A 23,363-nucleotide genomic window follows, 5' to 3' on the forward strand; every position below is an offset into this window, starting at 1 on the left:
TTACCTTCAAGCCTTTAAGACCCCAGACGCTATACTTTTTGATAGCCGGGCACCATCAGCTTTCTTCACCACATTTGCTTATGCACCCATTTGAAGACAAACATTTTTACAAGTTAAGCTAAACTATTTCATTTTAAGAAAACTTCTAGGGATATTAAAATATAAGGTTTAAAGATTATCCGAGAGCAAGAATTCCAGGGATTCACACATCTTCAAGGGTCCAGGAAGTCTACGTCCATGACAATTTGTAATTGTTTTGTACCTCTCTCACTTTGATCAGAATTCGTTTATGGAATCTGAGACCAATAAACAGGTCTCAGGGTTTTAAAGATACCAGTTCAACTTAAAGCACCATTAACAATTTGGACTTGATGGCTGCCATAGATAAAAGATTGACAAGGATACTTGCTGAGCAAGTCCTTAAAGGAACATGTAGAAGTGATGCCAGGTATATAAGGAGGACCCACAGTGGAACTCAGGGATTCTTGAGAACCAAGTGGTTTCTATACTACTACTTGCATTACTACCAGCAGAGGAAATTTTTTAAATTAAGAATGTCCACCTTTTTCTATTAAATTCTATTAAATTTCTATTAAATTTCTCAAATTACTTGGGCCTCTGACTCTCTGTAATTTAGCAACACCTCATTCTCTCCTCTGTTATATCTCTTTTAAATGTGTAAATAAAATTTTTATTTTTAAAATTCTGCTATTCAACTTGAACCGCAGCCATGTGATAAAGCAAACCAGAAAACAGATTCTGAACATTCCCAATATGCTTAAAAGTGTCAGCCTCTGCTGCAAAGGAGCCTGGTGGCACTGCGGGTTAAGTACTGGACTGCTAACTGCATGTTCAACTTAACCTACTGGCTGCTCTGTAGGAGAAAAGGTCAGGCTACAGATCTGGAATCTCAGAAACCCCTTATCAGGTCACTATGGGTTAGAATCAACTCAATGGTCATTAAGTTTTGCACTTTGATTTTTATTACAAAGGAATACGAGCTAATTTTATTGCATGCATCAGGAAAGTAAAATATGGCAACTTATAAGAGAAAACTAGAGTATACAGAACCAGACCATTAAAAAGAAGAAAATATTTTCTAATACCTCTTTAGGTAATTGTTTTTTATTATTGTATCCTCATATACTTACGTCCTCCTCAAGTATAGACCTAATTAGCTCCTTAATGGACAAACTCTTATTCCAGACCACTGATTCTCACTGGCACTCTAAGGAGTTCCTTAATGCCCATGCCCATCCTACATTTTATACACTGGTAAATTTTCATTTAAAGAAAAGAACTCTGATGCTTAAAAAAAGAAATTAAAATTAAGAAAACAGTAAATCTCAACACAATGCTTTGGATCCTTTTCTTAATGTTGAAAATATGGCATTTCCATTATCTAACGCATGTGACTCAAAAGATATTCCCAAAATTATTTCCCCAAAGTATTTGTTTCCCATTTGAGGAACAGATCATGACTATGTCCAATAAAAACATTCAATGTATGATGCATGAGAGGCTAATCGTTTGATGATGTTTTTCAACACGTCTGAAAATAATTATTTTTACAATGCTATTAAGAAACAGAATCTAACACACACAAATTTATTAAGTATGGTAAAATGTTAGAACCCTGTTGCACACTGTGGTGGCTAGATTTTATGCTAACTTGATGGTACCTGGTGGCATACTGGTTAGGTGCTGGGATGCTAATGGAAAAATATGTAGTTAAAAACTACATGACAAAATAATAATAATTTCTAAAGTATTAAGAGTTCATGGGGGGGAGTGGGGAGGGAGGGAAAAAATGAGGAGCTGATACCAAGGGCTTAAGTAGAAAGCAAATGTTTTGAGAATGATGAGGGCAACAAATATACAAATATGCTTGACACAATGGACGAGCCCCCGATAAAATGATTTTTTTAAAATCAGATGGCAGTAAGTACTTGGGTATAAAACAACAGAGAGGATAAGTATAAGAAGTTCAGGGTGGTATGTGCTTTCTGGTTTGCGCTGTCTGCAGAGAAGACCCGGCACAGAACTGGAAGTGAAGAGCCAGATCATGCTGATTGTGCAAAGTATTCCACAAGGGAAATAACTTTACAGAGGCCCCAGGTGGCAGTGTGCTTGTTGCTTTTAAGGGATAGCAATGAGGCCAGTGTAGCTACTATATGACAAGGTGGGCAGGAAGAGAGCACCATAATACGAGCCACATCATGACTTGCTTGTGTGGTAAGAGTTTGCCTAATGGAACTCTGCTTAATTCCTGGCATTTACACAGTAGTCTTTCAATGAAATACAAGCTTTGAAGCTTTCACTTACTTTTTTTTTTTTGCTTTCACTTACATTAATGAGAAAAGACTGAAGGTGTCAAGGATTTGATCTTGCTTGGATCCACAGTCAATTTTCATGGAAGGAGTAGGCACGTCAATCAAATGACACATTGGGAAAATATGCTGCACAAGACTTCTTAAGAGTGTTGAAAATGAAGGATGTTACTTTGCAAACTAAGGTACACCTGGCCCAAGCCATAGTATTTTCAATTGCTCATAAGCATGTAAAAGTTGGACATGGAATAAGGAAGACCAAAGAAAAGTCAATGCATTTTAACAGTGTTAGCAAAGAATATTGAAAGTACCATGGATGGCCCCCCCAAAAAATAGATCTGTCTTGGAAGAACTACAGCCAGAATGTTCTTTAGAGGTGAGATTTCCTCTCATGTATTTGGACACAACATCAGGAGAGGCCAATCCCTGGAGAGATACATGTTTGGTAAAGTGGATGGGCATGGATAGAAGGCCTTCGATGAGATGGAATGGCATAGTGGCTACAACACTAGGCTCAAATGTAAGAACAACTGTGAGGATGCCGCAGGATCAGGCCATGTTTCATTCTGTTCTACGTTGGGTCATTATGAGTTAAAATCAACTCAATGGCACCTAACAACAAAGGTGATCACACTACTTCCAAAGAGTTAAATGTTCATCCCAACTATTGCAAAGTTTAAAGATAAGATCATAACCTGGAGCCCACAATTTCTTGAAATTTCAAGTAAATTTTGACAAGTTCACATATTTTTTGGTGAGGTGATTTATTACTTCCCATTATATCTCATATAGGTCTCCAATACTGCCCCCGAGCACCAACAAAAGGCTTGCTAAAAATTAGCTCCATCTAATCCAACCAGTCCTTTGGGAGTCAACAGAAGCAGTGAGACTTCAAACAGTTACTTATTTGCCTAAAAGGACCAAAGCAGTGTACAAACCAGTGCTAATCTACAAACTGCCAATCAGGTCGCTGCTTGATGACCTCATTTGGAGATAATGAGATAAATAGCTTACTGGAGGGGGGACACACACACACACACTCCCTGCGAGACATTCCTGTTGAGAAGGCACATGGAACTACGCTAGAGCCCTGGAGTTGAAGGAGCCATGTGGAAACCCCTGACAGCACTGAGATACTTACACTGTTATTGATTCACATGACTTTCCACCCATGGGCCTGTGATCTTCCTGCATTCAGTGTAATTGCATGTGTTGCGTGAGTCTCAAGAGGAATTCATGGGCGAGTACCAGACTTATGGGCTAATATAAAACTCATGGACTTGGATCTGGACTGGCTGGAATGTTTTCTCAAAATTCAATTGCTCTTGTATATAAAGCTCTTTCCTATACACATATAAATATATCTGGGTCTGTTTCTCTAGTCAACCCAGACTAACACAATGACAAACCTCATTCTGGATGTCCATCAAATTCCTGAACGGATGAAAATGTTGACTGGTAGTTTGGAGTTTGTTCCACCAGGTCAGACTGTTAATGAAGCTTTCTATTTAAAAGTTTTGAAAAGATTGCCTAACAGTGTGCAACAAAAAAAGGTCTGATTTGTGGCAGATGGGGGACTGATTTTGCCACCACGACATTGCACCTGCTCATGCAGCCATCTCAGTGGCAAAAAACAGCATGCCTCTCTTGCTCTGTGCAACTTACTCTCTGATCTTGCTCCCTAAGACTTCGTTTCCATGAATGCAGAGGGACATGAAAAGACGCAATTTGACGATACAGCAGAGGTGAAGAAAAAAACAAGGGAGGTGCTGTCAGCCATCCAAACAGAGTTTGAAAAATGTTTCTAAGAATGGAATTGCACACTTGACAAATGTATTAAGTGTAATTGAGAGTACTTTGAGGATGATAAGGTTGTTTTCTAAAAAAATTCAAATACATAGCGTAGGGGGGAAAAATCCATTTTCCTTGGGGGGCATACCCCCTCATATATTGTTTTCTACAAACTTTATGTTCTCAAGACATTTTCAAGGAAAGAATTAAAGTATTATAAATTATTAAGGGTGCATGGGGGAGAGGGGAGGAAGAAGGGGAGGGGAGGGGGAAAAAAGGGAAAATTAGCGGATTCCGGGAACCCAAGAGGCAAGCGAATTTTGGGAATGATGTACGTATAGATGTGCTTTACACAATTGATCTATGTATTGTGATGAATTGTATGAGCCCCAATAAATTGATAAAAAATAAAAAACTATCAAAAAAAAAAGAATTAACGTACTTAATAAAAAATATTGTATCTCTTTTAAGAAAACCCTGACTCAGAAATCATTCCTAATGGACCAAGGAAACAGAACTAAGAAAAAGGATTCCATACCTCAGAGTCCTCCTCATCTGAAAATAAACCTTTTTGAGTCTTTGTTTCTGACAAGAGCTTGAGATTCTTGCTGGGAGGCAGAGTAACCTTTGGTAAGAGGGTGAAAAAATGAGTCAACAGATAAGACACCTGGAAACAAGAGTTTCTCAACTACTCATTCAGACAACTCAGAATCTACTATGATAAGACATCATCCCACATGCCAAGGAAACAGACAAAGTACATTTTGGTTGTCAACGATAAAACATACAACTTTCCTCTAGTTCCTAAATGCTTCCTCCCCTCACTATCATGCTCCCAATTCTACCTTACAAATCCGGCTAGACCAGAGGATATACACTGGTACAGATGGGAACTGGAAACACAGGGAATCCAGGACAGAGGATCCCTTCAGGACCAGTGCTGAGAGTGGCGATACTGGGAGGATGGAGGGAAGGTTAGGTAGAAAGGGGGAACTGATTATAAGGATTTACATATAACTTCTTCCGTTGGGGGTGGACAACAGAAAAGAGGGTGAAGGGAGACATCGGACAGTGTAAGATATGACAAAATAATAATAATTTATAAATCATCAAGGGTTCATGAGGGAGGGGGGAGTGGGGAGGGAAGGAAAAATGAGGAGCTGACACCAAGGGCTCAAGTAGAAAGCAAATGTTTTGAGGATGAGGGCAACAAATGTACAAATGTGCTTGACATACAATGGATGGATGTATGGATTGTGATAAGTATTGTACAAGCCCCCAATAAAATGAATAAAAAAAGAAAAAAGAAACAACCTTTTGAGAAAGGTCAACCAGGAAAATATAAAGTTGCCCAAATCTGTAGGCCTTTGTCCTACTTTATTATCCAATTGAAATAAAGTGGATAGTGCAATTAAAAAAAAATCAATACATATAAGAAGAGTCATGAAAGACAATACAAAACCTTGTGTGTATTTTGTTAGGAAAGAGGTAAGGCTATTCCTTGAGGTGTGAATTGTGCCTGAAGCAAGGCCATTTCCAACAGAGAACTATATAAAAGAAAACTGAAAAAACAAAAGCAACAATGTGTACCAGAGAGCAGCACAGACTGACTACATGTCGTAGAGTGTACAAGGGAGAGGTATAAAATCACAAACAGAAAGGAAAACAGGAGTCAGCTGGGTTCGGAGCTCTGGAGTTAGTTAGGGGAAGGGATGGTAACCAGGGTACATAGAGATTGATGGGGACACATCCCACTAGCCAAACACAAGATAATTTGAGCAGACAACCAATAATAGTAATAATAATGATGAAAGTAATAACTATAGTACGTTAAATTAAAAACACAAAACTCTACAGTGATACTAAAAGGGAAGTGGAGGAAAAGAAAGCTCTTTATTCCAAATATTACTTATCAATGATTGAGGGAAATAGGGTGGCTTTTGAATGGAACAGTAGTGTAGACACTTTCATCTAAAAACTCAAACTCCATACCACCACTTATGACACAAGAGACACAAAGTCCCTCCTGAGGTGGTGTGACAGAATGTGCACAGCCTTGCTTAACAGGCATTCTTGCCAGAGTTTAATATGAATACAATCACGGGAAATAACCAGGCAAATTCAATTATGTGAGACATTCTACAACTAGTCTTCCATGAGAAGACAAACGTGGGAGACATTGCTTTAGATGAAAAGCAGCCTGGAGAGACAGCCTGATTCATGTATGAACACTTCCTGAATCCCGGACTTCTTTGTAAAAAGGCTATAAAAATAATAAATAAATAGGCTATAAAAGCCATTTGGGGGAAAAGTTGGGAATGGTATGAGTCTTTAAGAACTCCTTGATTATATATCACTCCCTCCCTGGAGAACAGACAACAGAAAAGTGGGTGAAGGGAGACGTCAGACAGTGTAAGATTTATAAATTATCAAGGGTTCATAAGGGAAGGGTGTATGGGGAGGGAGGGGAAAAATGAGGAGCTAATGCCAAGGGCTTAAGTGGAGAGCAAGTGTTTTGAGAATGATGAGGGCAACGAATATACAAATGTGCTTTACACAATTGATATATGTATGGATTGTGCTAAGAGTTGTATGAGCCCCCAATAAAATGATTTAAAAAAAGAACTCCTTGATTGACCATTTAAGTGTTGAAGCATCACAGTTACAACTTGCTTTTTGAAAATGTAGGAAACATATTTACTTAGAAAATAGATAAATTGTTTGGCAAAATATTTCCCCCATTCAATCTAGGTTGGGTGTTGATTATACTCTTCTCTCAATTTTCTGCATGTTCGATAAATTTAAAGGAAACGACACGTCCATCTGGGTTTCCCAAGTTCACCTCCTTACATTTGTTTCCCTTCCTGCTCACCTGTCTTTCTGCTCTTACTTTACTTTCATCTGTGTGATTCACTGCAGCATTTGGTAAAGCAGCTTCTGTTTCCTTAAACAGATCTCCTTCAACGTCATCAAAGATATCAGCAGTAGATTTCTCTCTGTCTTTAAAAGATACCACAAAACAAAATTGCACTAAAATCAAATCTTCTCACAAAATACAAAGATTAAAAAGTCTTTACTCCTAAATAATAAGTAGAGAAGTTATAGCATTCCCTGATTAATTATGATAGAATAGTAAATGGATCTACACTCCATACCAACTTCCAACAGCAAAAAAACCCAAAGCTTTTTTCCTTGAAATTTCCCCAGGAGCCATGCAACTCAGATGAAAAAAGGGTAGATAGTGCAGACATCTGGCTGGCACACTTAGCCAAATAGCATCAAACTACCTGATTAAAATAGATCAGATTCACTTAACAGGTAAAGATATATAGAAAGAGATAATATTTAAAAGGGCCACCAAGTCCATCATTGTATGAGTGTAGGAGAACTGAGGGTTGACATTTGCTTTTAAAATTCAGATTATAAAGAAGAATATCGAAACAAAAACTTGAATCTCCCTCAACTCCATCCCCTACACCCAAACAAGACATCCATCAGTATAAACTTACAAAATTAAAACCACCATATTGATTCCAACCCATTGAAACCCACTGTAGGGTTTCTAAGGCTTTGTAAATCTTTGTAGGAGCAGACAGCTTCATCTTTCCCCCATGGAAAGTCTGGTAAGTTTGAACCAGCAACCTTGCAATTAGTAGTTCAATGTTTATACAAAGGTATTAACTTTAGTTATTTTCAAACAAGAAACTATAACATTTTGAACAATATGAACAATGCAGCTTATAATTTCAATTAATGCACCTTGAATGTCTTCCCATACCAACATATATAAACCTTATTCTTTTGAACATGGACCACAAATTACTGCTCATTATATGAATAGTTTCCAATCTGTCATTACTACGAGCACAGCTGCACTGAATGAGGATGCATCATTAAAGCAACATGAACATCACAAGAGACCAGCATGGTCAAAAAAAAATGGAGTCAATTCATTTGTGACTCTAAGTCACTTCTCAACAATACCCACAGTACAAATGCTTCCAGCTATGACTGCCTTTAGTTCCATATGATTTCAGTCTGTATAGATTTGAGTATATTCTGCATCAGCTTGAACTCCTTTGAAAATAACTAGACTTCCAACTTTACTTTCTACATCTCCCACTGAAAAGTTGAAATCCAGGTGGCCTGCTTCTCAATGTATTCTGTTTGCATCTATCCCTTATGAGAAAGAACCCATTCTTGCAGTTTCTGAAAATTTTATGCACCTCAGTGACATACTCCCTTCTTCTACAAAAAAACCAGTGATTCAATAATGCATTGCCACTCCAAATGTGATCATACACCAGCAGCCTCTGCAGGACCAGTTTATTAAAAATACTGAGTTTCCAGCCTCATTCCAGAAATACCAATCAGTAGCTAAGGAATGGCCTCATGATAACAATGACTTAGCTTTGAGGGGAGAAAGAGGAACAGTATTAATTTGACCACATGGTGGAGCAATAACCTGCCATATGAGAAAAAGCCAAGGACACCTAGGCTTACAGACAGAGAGAAAGAAGTTGAAGACTAAGCAGCTAGCATGTGAGGCTCTACTCATGCAACTTACTAAGGAATGCTGGAAGATAGGGTGTTATTCCAAACTCAGAACTAAAACTCATAAGTAGAAATCATAGGGGAATGGATTTTGGATCTTTACAGGAAAAATAAGGAACCTTGGTGGCATTACCCTGGCTGCTCACCATAAGTCTGGCACCTGGAAATTAACAGCCAATGAGCAGGAAAAAGATGAGGCTTTCTGCTCCAATGAAGATTTATAATCTCACAAACTCTAAGGAGCAGTTCTACTTTGCCTTGTAGGGTTGATATGAGTTGGTATCAACTCAGGGGCAATCGGTATAAAGGAAATAAACCTATGAATTTGTTTCCGTAACAGGAAAGATTGGTTCATAAAATAACAGACCTCTGTCCAAGTGCACATCGGATAGTTCCAGAATAGAAGCACTTGAGAGGGGACTCTGGCATAGGACCAGAGAAACTTCATGTCTTTTTTAGAGTAATGTTCTTTTTCTAGCCAAATCCCCAGAAATAGAGGCTGGACCAAATACCTATCTTAGAAGGCTTGCTGCAGGATGCTATAAAAAAGTTATCATCTTCGTCATCATCATCAAAGAGGCCAGAGGGAAGAGCTGGAAGGTGTGGGCTTTTCTCTGTAGTGGGTTGCCCAGACTTTGGGGCCTCCTTCAGAGATGGAGCAGATGATACATCAAACACATCAGCATCTCCTGTGGGTAGAGAAGCAAGACAGCCAAAGTTGTGAGCCAGTTTGGGCTACTAAAGAAAGGGGAGGAAGGGAAGTGGAGAAACAGCCCTCCACCAAAAACTTTTCATTTCAGTTCACCCACAAGGCACATTATCAGGGCCCAATCACCTGCATCTGTTACTGCCACAGAAACTCTCACAATGGAGAATCATCTAGCCATTCCAACATAAAAAGTTCAAGGCCTTATTTCCCGAAGCCTTTCAGCAACGCCTCCCCCCCCACAAAAAACCCTAAACCAGCCTTTAGAAGACAATAATTTTCTAAATAACAAAATACCTATATAGTTTTTCAGAAAAATAACTTCTAAGATAAGATACCTAAAAATACAGAGACAGCTCCTGCTTGGATTTCCTTTCCAGGTTTAGAGACTGAAGGTTGTAAAATGAGAAAAAAGACATAAGCAACTCACAAAGAATATGACTTTTCTTATTAGACCCACCTTTAAAATCCATTGCAAATAAAAGCTTTTTCGTATTGAATTTCCCTAACCAAGCCATTTTAAAATTCCAAATGGTATTCTTTTCTATAGCCATACTGACTCTTTTTCTTAAAAGTAGTAAACATCTAAGCTATGGCTCCCATGGAAGATCACTGACTTTACTCAAACAACAACAAGGCTAAGAAAGGATGTAGAATATGTTTGGGGAGGTGAGAGCAGAATAGAGCATTTTGAAGGCTCTCAAAAATAGTTGTGACTACTCATTGCACTTTGATCCCAACAAGTAAGTAAGGGGAAAAAAAATAGCAAAAAATAAATAAAAAATTGAGACATCATGAAAATACAAAGACCCTAATCGCAAAGAGGGAAACTAGGTGAGTTACTGATGGCAAAACTGCATGGCAGTCAAGTCTGCCAGTACCATCACAAGCATATTGATAAGAAGCTTAGCTTCCAAAGTGGTCTAATATGTGGCCCCAGGATACACAGATTCACTTAAGTCAATTGATTGCCAATTGTCAACTACAAACCTAAAGGAGTAAACTACAGACCTAATGGAATAGGAGTTTTTTTTTTAAAAATTGTGCTGTTAAAAACTTCACATGATTTCAATGCATATCAAATGTTATCAAATGAATTATGTTCCCCGATCCCTCCACCTCCTGAAAGAGATTTGAAGTCCTAATCACTGTACCGATCAATATAATTTATGTAAAAATATAGACTTTTTATTTGTTCTCAGTTAAATTAGAGGAAGTCATACTATGATAGGGTGAGTTCTAATTATCTTTCTGAGCAGTATTTTATAAAAGGAAGTATGGAGAAATAGTCATAAAAAAACCCAAACTCACTGCAATAGAATCCATACTAAATCCTAATGACCCTATAACAGGACCAGGTAGAAATGCTCTTGTGGGTTTCTAAGACTGTAACTTTTTACAGGAGTAGAGAGCCCTGTCTTTTCCACAAGTAGCAGCTGGTGTTTTTGAACTGTGGACTCGGTGGTTAGCAGCCCAACATGTAACCGCACCACCACAAGAGCCTTAAATAGCCATACAGAGGCAGAAAACTGACAGTATTAAGCAGCAAAGAGATGTCAAGAATTACCAGCAGGTCTGAACACCCCACAGAGGGACAAACCAAGAAGAGAACATAACAGATCAGCAATGAGAGAAATCGAAAAAAAAGAATTACCAGGAGTCACCAGGGTGCAGTATAGCAACAATGAAACATACAACTTTCTTCTAATTCTTAAATGCTTCTTCCCCCCACTATTATGATCCCAATTCTATCTTACAAATCTGGCTAGACCAGAGGATGTACACTGGTACAGATAGGAACCAGAAACACAGGACAGATGATCCTTTCAGGACCAGTGGTGAAAGTAGTGATACCAGAGGAACCATAGAAAAGGGGAACCAATTACAAGGATCTAAATATACCTTCCTCCCTGGGGGAAGGACAACAGAAAAGTGGGTGAAGGGAGGGAGACATCAAGACAGTGTAAGACATGACAAAATAATAATAATTTATAAATTATCAAGGGTTCATGAGGCAGGGGGGAGTGTGGAGGGAGGGGGAAAAATGAGGAGCTGATATCAAGGGCTTAAGTGGAGGGCAAATATTTTGAAAATGATGAGGGCAACGAATGTACAAATGTGCTTGACACAATGGATGTATGTATGGACTGTGATAAGAATTGTATGAGCCCCAATAAAATTATTTAAAGGAAAAAAAAAAAGAAAATGTTCTGAAATTGATTATAGTGATGATCAGACAACTCTTCCTAATATGATTGAACTATTAAAATGTATGTGTGAATTATATGCTAATAAAACTATCAAAAGGGGGGGAAAAACTAGCAAAGAAATATGGAAAAAGTCCTCACTCAAAGCCAGGAAAAGAACTGACACAAATGAGACTCTGATTTGGATATCCAGCCTCTATAATGCTAAGAAAATAATTTCTGTTCATCAGCACCACCCATTTTTTATACCAACTGCTCCACAGGAGAAAGATGAAGCTTTCTACTCCTGCAAAGAGTTACAGTCTTAGAAACCCACAGGAGCAGTTCTACCCTGTCCTATAAGATCACCATGAGTCATAATTAACTCAGTGACAGTGAGTTTGTTTTGTGACACCCCTAACAAACTAAAACACCAAGAATGAAGATGTACTGATCTTATTTTTCATTTTGTATGCAGAATTTTATAAATATTTCTTTTAATTAAATTTGATTAAATACAAAATATACTCAACACTACTACAGAATATGTTTCCTGTTAGGCTTTTTTATGAATTCTTACCTGACAAAGAGAAACAACTATGATAATGGTTTGATAGGTGGTATTTTAAAACTTTTTCCAAACACAAATAGGTACAAATCAACTAGTCTTAATTAGATTAAGGGGGCTGGGGTTGTTTCTTGCCTAACAAAGAAACAAACAACTGCAAGTTGTTCCATATCTTAATAGGAAATAGATAGTTCGGAAAAGGTACACACCAAACAGCAGAATCATCCCAACCCATGCTTACCTGTATGAACAATGGTTGAAACTTCTCTGTCCTTAGGAGCTTCCGTGAAGAGATCACCCTGTTAAAATAAAGTGTAAGACAAAGAATTCAAAAGGGCAGGGAAATATATAGCTACGTTTGGGGAATTATAAAGAAAAGTACTCTGGAGAATTAAGGCTACCTATGTACTGTTCTGTCAGAAAATCAGTTCCACGTGTAAATGAGAATCTCAAACAATTTTATTATATCCAGGAGAAAAACCAGGTAGACTAGGAAAGATAAGAAACATCTCCTACTAAAGTAAATTATTAGTACTTCACTTTCTTTTCACACTGAACAAATGACATCAAATTATTTTTTTCTCATTTTGCAATTCTTGGTTCAAAAAGTCCTCAAATGTGTTAAGCAAAAGCAGCCATCATTCCCTCCCCAAAGGAACAAAGAACAATTCTTCTATAAGGCACCTTTGCAGCATATCACTGATTACCATTGACTCACCTCACCTTCCTCCTCATCAAAAAGTCCCTGACTTCTACTGAACAGGCCTCTTCTAGAGGCAAAAGGCAGGAAGTCTTCATCTGTCAGCTGAGGGGGTGTATATAAGTTACTTTCTTCATCTAGGGAAATATAAAACAATGTTGTACAGGTAGAGTTAAATATGGGTTTAGAACTCCAGGTTTGGTCTTTGTAACAACTCCAAATTGACATGCAGTTTATTTAACCATAACTAGCAAGAAATATTTGAGGGTATCCTGCTGAATTTCAAACATACCCACTATAAAGACCCACTAATTCCCACAAAAGGTTCTCTAGACACCTACCCTTAAGTCTAAAAACATCGTGGGTAAGGTAGATACTTCAAGTCATCTCCTGCATCCAGGTTTTTTTTCCCTTTGAGTCAATACATTGAATAATAGAATGTACTGGATCAATAAAATGCATAAAAATCAACATTCTAGGCATGAGTGAGCCGAAATCGTTTAGTAATTGGCCATTTTTAAGCACATGGTTTACTATGCTGGGAATGAAACAATCAAGAGAAATGGCGCTGCATTCATCCTCAGAAAGGCCATTTCAAGATTCCACTTGAAGTACAATGCTGCCTGTGATAGGATGATGTCTATTCACATATATGGAAATCCAACCAATGCAACTATTATTCAACGTTATGCACGAATCACTAAAGCTAGTGATCAGAAATTGAACAATTCTAACAACTTCTACAGTCTGAAATTGGTTAAACATGCCATCAAAATGCATTAATAATTACTAGCAGTTGGAATGTAATGTTTGAAACAAAGAGGAAGAAACAGTAATTGGAAAATATGAACTTGGTGATAGTAATGAAATTGGAGATCGCAAAAATAAAAAACAAACAAGATCGCATGAAAAAATTTTGCAAGACCAACGAACAACTTCTTCATCACAGATACCTTTTTTCCAACAATAAAAAAATACACAGACTTCTCCAGATGGAATACAGAAATCAGATTGACGTCATGGGAAAAAACAGAGAAGCTCAATAGCAGTAGCTAAAGCCAGGCCAAGGCCTGACTGTGGAACAAGCCATCATTACTCATATATAATTTGAAGTTGAAGCTGAAGAAAATTAAAACAAGTCCATGAGAGCCAAATGACAACTTTGAGTGTATCCCATCTGAATTTTGAGACCATTTCAATAACAGTTTTGACAAACTGAGCACTAATGACAGAACGCTTGAACTGTAGGATGATATCAAGAACATCATACATGAAGAAAGCAAAAACCAAAAATGAGGAGCTGATACCAATGGCTCAAGTAGAAAGAAAATGTTTTGATAATGATGGCAACAAATGTACAAATGTGCTTGACACAATGGATGCATGTATAGATTGTGATAAGAGTTATACGAGCCCCCAACAAAATGATTAAAAGAAAGAAAAGAAAGTAAAAACCTGCATGTACAGATTGTGATGAGTTGTATAAGCCCCTAATAAAATGATTAGAAAAAAAACCAAAAGGGAGTAAGAAAAACTAAAAAAAGGAAAAAAAGAAAGCAAAAAACAAAACCAAACTCAATGTCAACTAATAGCAAACCTATAGGGCAGGGCAGAAAAACTAACTCATTGCCTAAGTAGAAAGCCCGATTTTTTTCCCAAGAAGCAGTTGGTGGTTTCAATCTGCTAACCTTGCAGATTGAAGTCCACCACATACCCACTAAGCCATCAAAGATACTCAAAGAAAGCAAACAATCATTAAATAGACAGGTCAGAAAGAAAAGATCAGCAGAGATGTTAAAAGCGATTCTAAAACTTGCTCTTAATTGTACAATAGCTAAGGTACATGGAAGAAATGATAAAGTCATAGAACTGAACAGAAAATTTCAAAGAGCAACTTGAGAAGACAAAATCAAATATTATAATAAAATGTGCAAAGACCTAGAGTTAGAAAACCAAAAAGAAAGAGCCTGCTCAGCACATCTTAAACTGAAAGAACTACAGAAAAAATTCAAGTCTTGATTTGCAATATTGAAAGATTCTATGGGCATAATAAAAGAACATAGAAAAAATACAGAAAAATAACTAGAGTCAACAAACATTTCAAGAGGTAGCATATGAGCAAGAATCAAGAAGAAGGTCAAGCTCCACTGAACACATCAGACTGAAACAAGGCTTCAGGAATTGACGGAATACCAAATGAAATATTTCAACAAGCGGATGAAGCACTGGAAGGGCACACTTGTCTGTGCAAGGAAATTTTGAAGAGTTAGCTGGTCAACTAACTAGAAAAGATCCATATTTGTAGCCATTCCAAAAAACAGGACCCCAAAGAATGCTCAAATTATAGAACATTATCATTAATATCACATGCAAGTAAACTTTTGCTGAAGATTATCCAACAATGATTGCAGCGGTAGATTGACAGAGAGCTGCCAAAAATTCAGTATGTTTTCAGAAGAGGACATGGAGTAAGGGATATCACTGCTGATGTTTTGGCTGCTGGCAGAGAATGCCAGAAAGATGTTCACTTGTGTTTATCAACTATGCTAAGGCATTTGACTGTGTGGACCATAACAAAGTATGGGTAATCTTCAGAAGAATAGGAATTCCAGAACACTTCATTGTGCTCATGTGGAACTTGTACATGGATCAAGAAGCAGTTGTGATAACAGAACAAGGGCATACTACATGGCTGTATCCTCTTACCATACTAATTAAATCTGTATGTTGAACAAATAATCAGAGAAGCTGGATTATATGAAGAAGAATGTAACATCAGGATTGGAGGAACCCTTATTAACAACCTGTGATAAGCAGATGCTTGCTGAAATGAACTTGAAGCACTTGATGATGAAGATCAAGGACTGAATTAGTAGGTAACCTCATGATAAATGGAGAAAAGATTTAAATTGTCAAGGATTTCTTGTTTGAAACCACATTCAATGTGCATGGAAGCAGCAGTCGAATCAAATGACTTATTGCATTGGGGAAATCTGCTGAACAAGACCTGTAATGTGTTGGAAAGGAGGTTACTTTGAGGAATAAGATGTGCCTGACCCAAGTTGTGACACTTTCAATAGGTTCCTATGTATATCAATATTGGACAATGAATAAGGAAGACTGAAAAAGAATCAATGCATTTGAATTGTGGTGGAGGCAAAAAATATTTAAAGGACGACAAACTTCCAAAAAGACAAACAAATCTGTCCTGGAAGAAGTAAGACTAGAATTCTCCTTAGAAGTAAGGATGGTGAAACTGTGTCTTTTATACTTTGGACATGCTGACAGGAGATCAGTCCATGGAGTAGGAGGACATCATGGTTGGTAAAGTAGTAGGAAAATGATAAAGATAGTTAAACAAAGTGGCTGCAGCAATGGGCTCAAGCATAGGAGCAATTGTGAGGATAACACAGAACTGCGTAGTACTTCACACTGTTTTATACAGCATTGATATGCGTCAGAACCAACTCAGTGCTACCTAACAACAACACATGCGGTCACCTGCGATATTCAAAACCCACCTTATAAGAATTTGAGGGCAACTGAAAAGATATCATCAGATTGACACATCAGAAGAGCAAATATGAAGTAATTTATTAGCATAATAGGACAGTGGTAGTTCAGTGGTAGGATTCTTGTCTGTCAGCCAATTTTACTCCATGCATACCTATCTGTTAGTGAAAGTTAGTGTTGTTATGATGTTGAACTTTTTTTTAATAAGTTATTTTATTGGGAGTTCTTATAGCTCTTATAACAATCCATACATCAATTTTATCAAATACATTTGTACATATATTGCCATCATCACTTTCTTTTTTTTTAATTTTATTATTATTTTTAAACTTTTTATTGGGGGCTCATACAACTCTTTTCACAATCCATACATCCATCCATTGTGTCAAGCACATTTGTACACTTGTTGCCATCATCATTCTCAAAACATTCGCTTTCTGCTTAAGCCTTTGGTATCAGCTCTTCATTTTTTCTCCCTCGTTCCCCGCTCCCCACTCTCTCATGGACCCTTGATAATTTATAAATTATTATTATTTTGTCCTATCTTACACTGTCCGATGTCTCCCTTCACTCATTTTTCTGTTGTCCATCCCCCAGGGAGGAGGTTATATGTAGATCCTTGTAATCGGTTCCCCCTTTTCACCCCACCCTTCCTCTACACCATCTTCATTTTCAAAACATTTTCTACTTGAGACCTTAGTATCAGCTCTTTTTCCCCTCCCTTCCCCACCCTCCCACCCTCATGAACCCTTGGTAAATTATAAATTGTTAATTTCATATCTTATACCATTCGCTATCTCCCTTCATCCATGTTTCTGTTGTTCATCCCCCCTATCCGGGGGGTGGGTGGGCGTAATATGTGGATCACTGCAATTGGTTCCCCGCTTCAATCCCTTCTCCCCCCACCTTCTCCCTAACCCTCATGGTATCACTACTCCTATTACTGTTCCTGAAGGGTTTATCTGTCCTGGATTCTGTGTGTTGAGAGCTCTTATCTATACAAGTGTATGTGCTCCAGTCTAGCTGGGTTTGTAAGGTAGAACTGGCATCATGATAGTGTTGGGGGAATAAGCATTAAAGAACTAGAGGATTGTTGTGTTTTGTCAGTACTATGCTGCATCCTGGCTGACTAGTTCCTTCCCTGTGACCCTTCTGTGAGGGGATGTCCAATTGTCTGCCGATGGGATTTGGGTCTCCATTCTGACCCCCATCGTTCACATCGATATAATTGTTTGTTTGGAGGCTGAACATGTTTTGTTTTTTTAATAGTTCAAGGTCTGTTTGTTGACCTGCAGGAGTGTTTTCCAGTCGAGTCTGATGGGGTGCCACGCTCTGGCCCCAAAGTCTATCTTTGGTACTCCCTAGGGACTTCCTTGCTCTACTCCCATTGCTGTTCTGTTGCACGCCCTTAGTGTTTTGTCTCAGTATGCTGGGGTCAGATCGGGCAGAATTCCCACACTATGCCTCCAGTGTTGTCCCCTGTAGGGCTATGGGTCAATGAGAGATGTCTTGTCTCATAGTGGGGCCGGCCACATGGTCTTCTCTGTGGATTGGCTGCTCTGAGGGGGTATACCGTCTTCAAGGCTTGCTGGGCCAGGATGTGCTCCACTCTCTCTTCCTCCCCTAGAACATGTTTTTTAAAGAGCGTCTAAAACAAGACACACTAGGAAGAAAAGACCTCAGCCAACTAAAACACTATGGATCACAATGGTCACATATGGATAGCATGGAACTGGGCAGCAACTGGTTTCATTGTATTGGGTTGTCATGAGTTGATCACTAACAGTAACTAGTTTAATAGGAAAGAACATAGTATACTTTATTGAAAAATGCCAGCAATCCCTAGATAACTTCTAGAGAATTCTAGAAAGACAGGTAATAATCTCCATAAAATTTAATAATTCAGATCTTTACAGGCATTTTCATTCCACATCCTCCTCCTCTCAGCTGCCCTAGAACCTGCTTTTAGCTACTCTGTAAAAGTGGAGGGGAGCTGATATCAAGAGCTCAAGTGGGAAGAGAATGCTTTGAAAATGATGGCAGCATATGTGTAAATGTGCTTTACACACTATAAATGTATAGATTGTGATAAAAGATGTAAGAGTCCCCAATAAAAATATTTTTTAAATCATATGATAATATATCTACATATTTATGTATGTGTGGTGGGATTAAAACAGAATAAAATTCTGGGGGGGAAAAAACAGAATGAAAAGAGGCTTCATTTGTCAGTACTCAAAGGGGAAATTAAGAAAGCAACATTTCCGAATTAAGAGTTTCAAAAAACCAAGGAAACTAAGAAAAAAAGGCCTACCATCTGAAGCAGCCGTCCTCTCCTTCTCTTTCAATATCTTCCAGGCCTTTGAGTCTCCTGAAGATAAGGACAAGTGATATTTCTCAGATGTAACAATATTTCATCCACTCGAATCTATGTATTTTTTACACGTTTGTTTGTCACCCTCATTACTCAGAGGCTGAGAGTAAGGTCTTCACCCTTGAATTTCAGCATCACATGAATCACTCAGTGCTTTATATCTAATAGGCATTCAAAAGCACATTGTTCCAAGTCAGCAGGCTTCACCTTAAATACCAGTCACATGGACAAAAGGAAAGACTATACTTACTGAGAAAGTTAAGTTTTTTCCACCTTGTTAACTAAGTAGAATATACTTTATAACACAACTTTTTTAAACTTGAAAACATAAGACAAAGTGAGCATTAAGTTTTGGATTTTTTTTCTTTTTAAGTTTTTGATTCTTAATCTAGGGCTCAAACTTCAAGGGATATTCATTACCCTCCTTTATTTTTTTATCTATTTATTTTGTTGCTGTTTGTTTCTATCTCCATTAATCTCCTTTAGATGCATATTAAAAGTTATTTACATATGGACCTGTGCTTTTTTCTTGATGGCTACAGTATTATTACCAAAAGGTGTCTGCAAAATAAAAAGGGAGCACTAGTTCATGACTTTCTTGTGTCTTTATCATTAAAATGAGAAACATGCCTTCAATGAAGCCTAGAAGAGGGTTATGTATTCTCACTAACTATCGCCTCCATTGAAGTCTTCGCTGAGACTTACTTGTTTGGCTTTCACCTATTTGGATGGTTGAATCTCCTTTGATTCGCGCTGCTAATTCATCAGCAAATGATGTCGGTCTACTTCTTTTCTATGGGAAGAAGCAATTAAAAGAATCATTGTTTTGAAAGTATACACAAAAGCCCACTTTACTTTTGAACACCTATTAAAATTATAAGAAAAATTGCAAAGAAACTAAACTGATGAGAAAATAGTTTACTTAAGAGAACTGTCTCAATCTCTTGAGAAATGGGACTCGTAAAATCTTCCTACAAAAGAGATGCTCTCTATATCCATATTTCTTTAAGACTTCACATTGACAATTAAACTAAAAAAATGCTTTAGTATAAAATGTATCAGGGAGAGAGGGAAGAAGAGAGACCATCAAGACCTTAGAACTTTTGAAATGATTATATTCTGAATTATCTCAATGGTAAAATAGTAACATTTGGAGAAAAATTTAGTACTAGTAAATTTTTTTCATGGGCTCATCACTACTCAAAAGCAACTGTAATCTTTCTTACAGGTCTAGTATTTTGTTCAAAGTCCTCAGTATCTTCCTCCTCCTTCTCTGAGTCAGCAAAAATGTCACAACCATCATCATCCTCTTCTTCCTCACTCAGGTGTGCTGTGTGCTAAGGGTACGAATCATCAGATTAAACTATTAGCAACAGTCATCAAGCTGAAAAAGAGACACTATTACAGATATCAAGGATAAATACATGATACCCTGTCCCTACACAAATAACATTTCTATGATTACAGATATATTCATAAAACCTAAAATAGACCTGGAAATATACACTCTCAGAGCTAACACGTTAGCTAGCTGACAAAAGTATGAAAAGAGGGATGAAGTCTGAGATTGCATAGAATTTTGCAAGATCAACAATTTCATATAGCAAATCTATTTTCAACCACAAACGATGACATACACATGGACTCCTTCAGATGGAATACACAGAAATCAAAGTGGCTACATTTGTAGGAAGAGACCATGGAAAAACTCAGTATCAGCAGCTAAAACAAGGTCAGGGGTTGACTGTAGACAGACCTTCAATTGTTACATGTAAGTTCAGGTTGAAGCTGAAGAAAAATAATTTTCTTAGTTTTGACAAGAGTCAAAATATAACCTAGAGTATATCACACCAAAATTTCAAGAACAGATTTGATGTATTCTACATTAATGACAGAAGACCTGACAAGCTGTAAAATGTTATCATGTTAACATGAAGAAAACAAAAGATCATTAAAAAGGGAGGACACAAAGAAAAGAATCAAAGATGTCAAAAGAGATTCTAAAACTTGCTCTTAATTGTAGAATAGATAAGGCAAATGGATGAAATGATGAAATAAAGTGGCGAAGTAAAGAGCTAAACAGAAAAGTTCAAAGGGCAGCCTGAGAAGACAAAGTAAAGTTTATAGTAAAATGTGCAAAGACCTAGAGTTAGAAAACGAAATGGGTCTACACAATCCATTGTCATGGAATGGTTTGCTAATGAAAATAATATATAGCAATAGCATTAATAATACAAAAGATGATACATGGCATAGTTCAGTCAATACAGTTCATTAAAGTTTCCTATGATTTAAAAATACAAACAAACAAAAAAAAGAAAATGAGATGGGAAGAACATGCTCACCATATCTGACACTGAATGAAATTTTTAAAAATTCAAGCCTCAAGCGTCAATACTGAAAGATTCTATAAGCACAAGACCTCTTTAAAGTGCTGAAAAGCATGGAAATTACTTTTAGGACTAAAGTGTGCCTTACCCAAGCCATGATATTTTAAGTCATCTCACATGCATCTGAAAGTTGAACATTTAATAAAAAAGACCAAAGAATTAATGCATTTGAATCAGGTGCTGGCAAAGAATACTGAGAGGATCATGAACTGCCAAAAGAACAAACAAATCTGTCTTGGAAAAGTACAGCTAGAATGCTCCTTAAAGGGAAGGATGCTAAGATCTGGTCTCATGTACTTTGGATATGTCAGGCGGTGGCATCATGCTCTGTAAAGTACAGGGCAACAAAAAAGAGGAAGAGCTTCAACAAGATGGATTGACACAACGGCTGTGTTGATGGACTCACATTTATGAACAATTGTGAGGATGGTACAGGACCAGGCAGTGCGCCCCTCTGTTGTAAATAGGGTCTCTATGAGTTGGAGTTGACTGGACAGAACTTAACAATAACCACAATGGGCAAAATATTGAACGATGCAGGAGGCATCAACAGACAACAGGGGGGAAAAGTCAATGGAAAGAATAGAGTCACTGTACCTAAAAGAACAAGTCAACATTCAACTATCCCACGAGGTGGCATAGGGGCAATAACCAATGGTAGTGAAGGAGGAAGTATATGATGTACTGAAGGCATTAGTCAAAAACTAGGCTCCAGGAATTGATAGAACATCAACTGAAATATTCCAACAGGCTAATGAAGTACTAGAAGCATTCACTACTCTATGCTAAGAAATTTGGAAGACAATTACTAGGCCAATTGACTGGATAAGATCCATATTTGTACCATTCCAAAGAAAGGTCACCAATAGTATATGCAAATTATAGAATAGCATTGAAATCAGAAAGAAGTAATATTTTGCTGAAGATCATCCAACATCAGTTGCAGTAGTACACTGAAAGGAAGTTGCTGGAAATTCAGTTCAGGTTCAGAATAGGATATGGAATAAGGGATATCATTACTGATGTCAGATGAAGCTTGGATGAAAGCAGAAAATACCAAAAAGATGTCTAATTGTTTTATTGACTATGCTAAGACCTTCAACTCTGAATCAGAATAAACTATAGACCGCCTTGAAAAGAATAGGAATACCAGAGCATTTCACTGTGCTCATGATGACTCTGTCTGTACATGGCAGTTGTGTAAGCAAAACAAAAATACTGCTTGGCTTAAAAACCAGGAAAGGCATGCATCAGGGTTGTATCCTCTCCTTATACCGGTACTTATTCCATCTGTATGCTGAGAAAATAATCAAAGAAGCTAGATTATATGCAGAAAAATGTGGCATCAGGATTGGATACAATACACAATGACACATCAACCTGTGATGTGCTTGCTGAAAGTGAAGCACTTGCTTGAAGCACGTGCTGATGAAGATCAAGGACCACAGCCTTAAGTAGGGATTACACCTCAATGTAAAGACAACCAGAATTTCTCATAAATGTATAAATGGAGAAGAGATTGAAGTTGTCATAGAAGCAGCAGTCATGAATATAAATGACTCATTGCCTTGAGTAAAAGTGCTCCACAAGACCTCTCTAAAGTGTTGAAAAGCAAGGGTGCTTCTTTGAGGACTAAGGTATGCCTGACCCAAGCCGTAGTATTTTCAGTCACCTCATATACACGTGAAAATTAGATACTGAATAAAAAAGACTAAAGAAGAATTGATGTATTTGAATTATGGTGCTGGCAAAGAACCATGGACTAACTGGCAGAAAAAAAAATACTAATGTTGTAAAAGTCCAGCTAGAATGCTCCTTAGAAACAAGGATGAGGTGCAGTGAGGTGTAGTGGCTGACTGCTAGATCATGCTGAGTGGAGCACATCAGCACTGCGGAGGGCATACACACTGCTGTCCCCATCTACCCCAAGTGGTTGTCCACTTTGGTGAACCAGACCAAGACAGGTGTGGCTCCCTGCCTGGAATCTGGTGTTGCTGGAGTTCTTGGTGTGCCCACTCTCCAAGAAGCCTCTCAGATATGAAGCATCAACAAATAAATTAATGAATAGTTGGGGATAGACTATCCAATCATCGATGGCATTCCTAATGATATCACAAGCAGCTGCCATGACACATCAAAAGAAGAAAGAAGTGCAGCAGGACTGAACCATAATTTTTTAAAAGCCCAAAGAGCTAAATCCTCTTAATATCATTTACCATTAAAAAGTGTTTTTTTTTTCACTTACCTTTTT

At 37.7% G+C, this 23,363-nt stretch overlaps 1 protein-coding gene across 1 annotated transcript in view; it reads right to left on the reverse strand.

Moving 5' to 3' along the window:
- The window catches only part of LOC101659799 (WASH complex subunit 2A), a 96,192-nt gene that overhangs the window by 52,981 nt on the left and 19,848 nt on the right, over window positions 1-23,363 (reverse strand). Inside the window, exons 8-15 of the mRNA XM_045283653.1 lie at window positions 19,949-20,059; window positions 19,428-19,515; window positions 18,663-18,719; window positions 12,854-12,972; window positions 12,377-12,434; window positions 9,188-9,364; window positions 6,994-7,121; window positions 4,660-4,746 (exon numbers count right to left, since the gene is read on the reverse strand). Coding sequence (XP_045139588.1) covers window positions 4,660-4,746; window positions 6,994-7,121; window positions 9,188-9,364; window positions 12,377-12,434; window positions 12,854-12,972; window positions 18,663-18,719; window positions 19,428-19,515; window positions 19,949-20,059 — 825 coding nt within the window. The remainder of the gene's footprint in view (window positions 1-4,659; window positions 4,747-6,993; window positions 7,122-9,187; window positions 9,365-12,376; window positions 12,435-12,853; window positions 12,973-18,662; window positions 18,720-19,427; window positions 19,516-19,948; window positions 20,060-23,363) is intronic.

This window comes from Echinops telfairi, unplaced genomic scaffold (genome assembly GCF_000313985.2).
Source record: "Echinops telfairi isolate 266 unplaced genomic scaffold, ASM31398v2 ScPeMD7_7465;HRSCAF=8503, whole genome shotgun sequence".
Classification (NCBI taxonomy): domain Eukaryota; kingdom Metazoa; phylum Chordata; class Mammalia; order Afrosoricida; family Tenrecidae; genus Echinops; species Echinops telfairi.